Source organism: Coenobita brevimanus, chromosome 58 (assembly GCF_032717465.1).
Source record: "Coenobita brevimanus isolate Jiangsu-jjx chromosome 58, ASM3271746v2, whole genome shotgun sequence".
Classification (NCBI taxonomy): Eukaryota; Metazoa; Arthropoda; class Malacostraca; order Decapoda; family Coenobitidae; genus Coenobita; species Coenobita brevimanus.
The window spans coordinates 31505442-31511441 of NC_137011.1; the positions used below are offsets into that span (position 1 = coordinate 31505442).

Consider the following 6000-nt stretch of genomic DNA (forward strand, 5'->3'; position numbering starts at 1 on the left):
CCAAAATACCACATAAACTACAAACAAAAAAGCAAATTGCTGTCTCCACAAGCAAGTGGCATGACACATCATCACTATCATCGACCGCAGCATATGTTAGGACTGCAATTATTACAATTATGTAACTCCATATTATAATTATGTAACGACAAACGATTACATTATGTTACACTTGCTACAATTATGTACCTACAAACAATATGTACCAATTTATGTGACAGTTGCATTAACAAGATGTAACTTTTATGTAACTTTAACTACAATTATGTAACTACAAACAATACTACAAACAATATGTACCATTTCTGTGACAGTTGCATTAACAAGATGTAACTTTTATGTAACTTTAACTACAATAATGTAACTACAAATGATATGTAACAATTATGTAACGACAAACGATTGCATTATGTTACACTTTGCCAATTAACAGTTGCATTAACAAGATGTAACTTTTATGTAACTTTAACTACAATTATAAGGCCAAGACACTTATATAAGGCCAATACAATTATGCATTAACACAATATAAGTCATACAATTATAGCACAATTCTGTATTACCAGTATCATCATACAAGTTAGGTGAAATATTAGACATTACTAAAGTGATAACTCTATGTAATGTATAACCTAGCAGTATTACCATTGCACAATTATATGCGTACGTCTGTTGTACATGCACGTCTTACAAAGTGTTATACAACAACCATTGCATTTATTCAAATATGTATACAACTTGTTTAAAATGTAATATTACTGAATAATCACTGTTTACTATGAATATTATATGTATACAATATTCATACAATTATGTTACTTTTACAATATTATGTAATTCACTTAATTAGCTTATAAGTTCATTATAATGTGTATATAATATATATTAATATGTTAGGACTATTAACTGTTGATGGTACGCCATTTTCGCGCGGCCGAGCAGTGTGTTAGGACTCCATATTATAATTGCAAATCATAATAGATAGATAGATAAATAGATAGACAGAGAGACAGATAGAAGCAGGGAGTCAGATGATGAGAAGGTATTGTGTCTGCGAGAATCGAGCAGTGCTAAACATGCTTACACACTCTTAACTCGAGGAATGCTTGATAGGCACACGACAGAGCCTAGTGACCATACACACACATACACACATACTCACACACAGGCTGCTAGAACTTTCCACTCACAAGGAACACACGTGACACACCCCTGCTACACCAGAATTTAGGAAAGAGCTCAGAGGGAGGTTAGCCACAGAACAGGCAGGAGCAGAAGGAGACAAGCCTTAGAACAGGTAGGTAATGGGAAGAAGGGCTTAGCAACTTGAGACAGAGAGAGAGAGACAGAGAGAGAGAGGGAGCGAGAGCGAGACAGAGACTTGTTAATATTTCCGAGACAAATAAAAATAGTCCCATACTATTCTTTACCTCTCCTCTCACTACATGACAAATGGGAAGCTACTCCAAGATATAAAAACCGCTCATCCATAGGTCTAATATATATATAACTCAACCACAAAGGAACCACAAAGTCTTTTATGACATTTAGTCATTTTATGACAACATGGAGAGACAGGCTGACGAATGAGGATATAAAGGAGCGTTGTGGTGAGGATGTGGATGTGATAGGAATCGTTATGATGAACACACTGAGGTGGTTTGGCCATGTGGAGAGGATAGAAGGTGAAAGAGTGACGAAGAGAGTGTATGTGAGTGAGGTGGAGGGGGGAAGAGGGAGGGGGTGGCCGAGGATGAGATGGAGGGATGGGGTGGAGAGGTATATGAAAGAGAGGGGTGTGAGTTGGGAGTAGGGCAGTGAAATGGCAGGGGACAGGGTGACGTGGAGGCGATTTGTTTGTGGCCACCCCAAACGGGATTGAGGCATCTGGCAATAGATAGATAGATGTCACCACTGCTGTTTTTCTTTGCATGTTGCCTGCTATGTTACTGTTGCACTCCTTCACATCACCATCTACTTGCATGTCATTTAGGCACAATGTTTTTTATCACTGCTGTTACCTATTTACAAACAACAGAGGAATACACCAATTATAGTGAGGGAGTGTAAACCAAGTAAAAGAAACACAAACATCATTTTTGCCCAGGAAAGGTATCATAGGAGAGGAGGGTATAGAGGGTGGCAAAGCATTACATGAGAGGAGGGAAGGTAGGTTGGCGCCATGTTTCCATATGATAGGTCTCCACTCGTGACAATGAACGGGGGGGGACTGCTGAAGTAGTTTGGCTTGGCTGGGGTGATGATGGTGCATCAGAGGTATGCAGGTAATGAATTAAATGAAGTGTGAATGGTCCTGCTGTCCTATAAGCACTCAGCTGACTTTAATGAAACGTAAGAGGTCACCTGACACCATATTTACAGGTGCTCTCTTCAAACCACGATTTAGCAAGTTTTGTATCAAATCTTGTAAACCAAAGGAGCTTCAACCCCTGGATCATCACGTGATGTGCCGTGACCCGTGGGATAAATGTTTATGAATTAAACAGTGTTGGCTGAGATCGTATTTCCTAGTAAACAGTTTACTACAATCATCACAATTGAAATTTTTCACTTCCGAATGAATTAGTAGGTGTCTGGTGAGATGTCTTTCCTGCCCAGTTTACTACATTCATTACACTTGTAATCTGATTGAATTGTAGGTGTATGGTAAGATTTTTTTTTTCTGTCCAAACAGTTTACCACATTCATCACACTTGAATTTCTTTAGGCTACTCGTGAATGAATTAAGTGTTTGGTGAGATTACTTTCCTGACTAAATAGTTTACCGTATTCATCACACTTGAAGTTCTTCACTCCTGAATGAATTAGCAGATGACTGGCCAGATGCTGTTTCTGGCAAAACAGTTTACTGCTTTCATCACACTTGAAATTTTTCACTCCTGAATGAATTAATAGGAGCTTGGTGAGATTATGCTCCCGACCAAACAGTTTACCGGTACCACACACATTACATTTAACCCGCGGCGTCCCGTCGACGTTCTTTAACGTCCACACGTTTTGTCACTGCCAATCCCGTCGACGTACATAAACACGAAAAAATTGCAAGGTCCCTAATTTGCACAATTTTCAATTTTCGCGAGTCATTTTTGGTACGTATACATGTGACACCTTCCTCAACAAGATGCCAGGCAGGGACAATGCCTTACCCAGCATGACCTCCTCCTCCCCCCTGCATGCCATTGTCTCAGCAATTCACCTGTTATCAGTGACCTGGCCAGTATAGCCATGTCATGCCACGGTACGAAATTCAGGGCCAGAGTGATTCCCCAATCAATGACAATGTGGAGGACAACCTTTACATAGCATTAGAGGAAGAAACAGTTAGAAATGATGATCAGGTAATGTGGCAAAAAAAGGTCAGGTATTAGTGAGTGAAACAAAGCTTATAATGCCTATAGTACTGCTTGAAAACCAATATACTCTTGTACTACATATAAATTCATACCAAGTAAATAAATAAATACCGTTTATGAGTGGTGTGAAATAGTTATCCTCCCATAGAACTCGTTTTCTTTGGTGCCAGCCTGATAGAAAACCCAGTAAGGTAAGGAGGTGCTCCTACCTGTAATGAGTATTTTAAACCTCAGGTGAGCAATTTCTCTATGAATTTTCGATGTTTCTCACCAAAAGCGAAGGTTTGAGCCAAAAAAAAGTTTTTCCTAAAATGGTTGGGATTGGGGGGAGTCAGTGGTGGAAAAGTGGTCGGGATGGAGCGGGTTAAAATGCTTCACTCCTGAATGAATTAATAGGTGTTGGGTGAGAGAACTTTTTCTGCCAAACAGTTTACCACATGCATCACACTTGAAATTTTTCACTCCTGGATGAATTAATAGGTGTTCAGCCAGACATTGTTTCTTGCCAAACAGTTTACCACATTCATCACACCTGAAATTCTTCACTCCCGAATGAATTAGTAAGTGTTTGGTGAGATCTCTTTTTTGCTCAAACTGGTTACCACATTCATCACACTTAAAATTCTTTAGGCTTATTTCTGCATGAATTAATGTGTTTGGTGAGATAATTTTTCAGACCAAACGGTTTACCACAGTCATCACACTTGAAATTCTTTACTCCTGAATGAAAGAGTAGGTGTTTGGTGAGAGTACTTTTGTGACGAAATAGTTTACCACATTCATCACACTTGAAATTTTTCACTCCTGAATGAATTAATAGGTGTTCAGCCAGACATTGTTTCCTGCCAAACAGTTTACCACATTCATCACACTTGAAATTCTTTACTCCTGAATGAAAGAGTAGGTGTTTGGTGAGAGTACTTTTGTGACGAAATAGTTTACCACATTCATCACACTTGAAATTCTTCACTCCTGAATGAATTAATAGGTGTTCAGCCAGATATTGTTTCTTGCCAAACAGTTTACCACATTCACCACACTTGAACTTTTTCATTCCTGAATGAATTAATAGGTGTTCAGCCAGACATTGTTTCTTGCCAAACAGTTTACCACATTCATCACACTTGAAATTCTTTACTCCTGAATGAATGAGTAGGTGTTTGGTGAGAGTACTTTTGTGACGAAATAGTTTACCACATTCATCACACTTGAAATTCTTCACTCCTGAATGAATTAATAGGTGTTCAGCCAGATATTGTTTCTTGCCAAACAGTTTACCACATTCATCACACTTGAAATTCTTTACTCCTGAATGAATGAGTAGGTGTTTGGTGAGAATACTTTTGTGACGAAATAGTTTACCACATTCATCACACTGGAAATTTTTCACTCCTGAATGAATTAATAGGTGTTCAGCCAGATATTGTTTCTTGCCAAACAGTTTACCACATTCATCACACTTGAAATTCTTTACTCCTGAATGAATGAGTAGGTGTTTGGTGAGAGTACTTTTCTGACGAAATAGTTTACCACATTCATCACACTTCAAATTCTTCACTCCTGAATGAATTAATAGGTGTTCAGCCAGATATTGTTTCTTGCCAAACAGTTTACCACATTCATCACACTTGAAATTTTTCATTCCTGAATGAATTAATAGGTGTTCAGCAAGATATTGTTTCTTGCCAAACAGTTTACCACATTCATCGCACTTGAAATTCTTTACTCCTGAATGAATGAGTAGGTGTTTGGTGAGAGTACTTTTGTGACGAAATAGTTTACCACATTCATCACACTTGAAATTCTTCACTCCTGAATGAATTAACAGATGACTGGCTAGATGATGTTTGTACCCAAACAGTTTACCACATTCATCACACTTGAAATTTTTCACTCCTGAATGAATGAATAGGTGTGTGGTGAGAGTCCTTTTGTGACCAAACAATTTACCACTCACATCACATTTGAAATTCATCACTTCTGAATGATTTAATAGGTGCTGGGTGAGAGTACTTTTCAGACCAAACAGTTTACCACACACATCACATTTGAAATTCATCACTTCTGAATGATTTAATAGGTGCTGGGTGAGAGTACTTTTCAGACTAAACAGTTTACCACACACATCACATTTGAAATTCTTCACGCCAGAATGAGTTAATAGGTGTTTGGTGAGAGCACTTTTCCAATGAAATGGTGTACCACACACATCACACTTGAAATTCTTCATTCCTGAATGAACTACTGCATGTTGGATAAGCTTGTTCTCAAAAGGAAATGTTTTACCACACTCTAAACATTTGAACTGGTTAACTTCAGGCGAGAGGGTCACTTTGTCCTGATTAATCTCATTCTCACTGAGGAACACATCTTCACCCACCTCACACTTTAAATCTGGTTCTTTCCTTACTGGCTCCATTATTTTATCATTCACCACACACTCTACATTATGTTCTTCCTTTACCACCTCCACTATTTTATCACTCATCTCACACTCTGTCTTTACATTTGGTTCTTCCTTTACCCCCTCCATTATTTTATCACTTACTTCACACTCTGTCGTTACATTTGGTTCTTCCTTTACCACCACCATTATTTTATCACTTACCTCACACTCTGCATTTGG

The 6000-nt window shown here is 38.3% G+C and overlaps 1 protein-coding gene across 1 annotated transcript in view; it reads right to left on the reverse strand.

The window, feature by feature from the left end:
- The window catches only part of LOC145402720 (uncharacterized), a 51736-nt gene extending 45943 nt beyond the window's left edge, over window positions 1-5793 (reverse strand). Inside the window, exons 1-2 of the mRNA XM_080274688.1 lie at window positions 5661-5793; window positions 4058-5270 (exon numbers count right to left, since the gene is read on the reverse strand). Of these exons, the coding sequence (XP_080130814.1) occupies window positions 4058-5270; window positions 5661-5793 (1346 nt within the window). The remainder of the gene's footprint in view (window positions 1-4057; window positions 5271-5660) is intronic.
- Window positions 5794-6000: the final 207 nt, after the last annotated feature.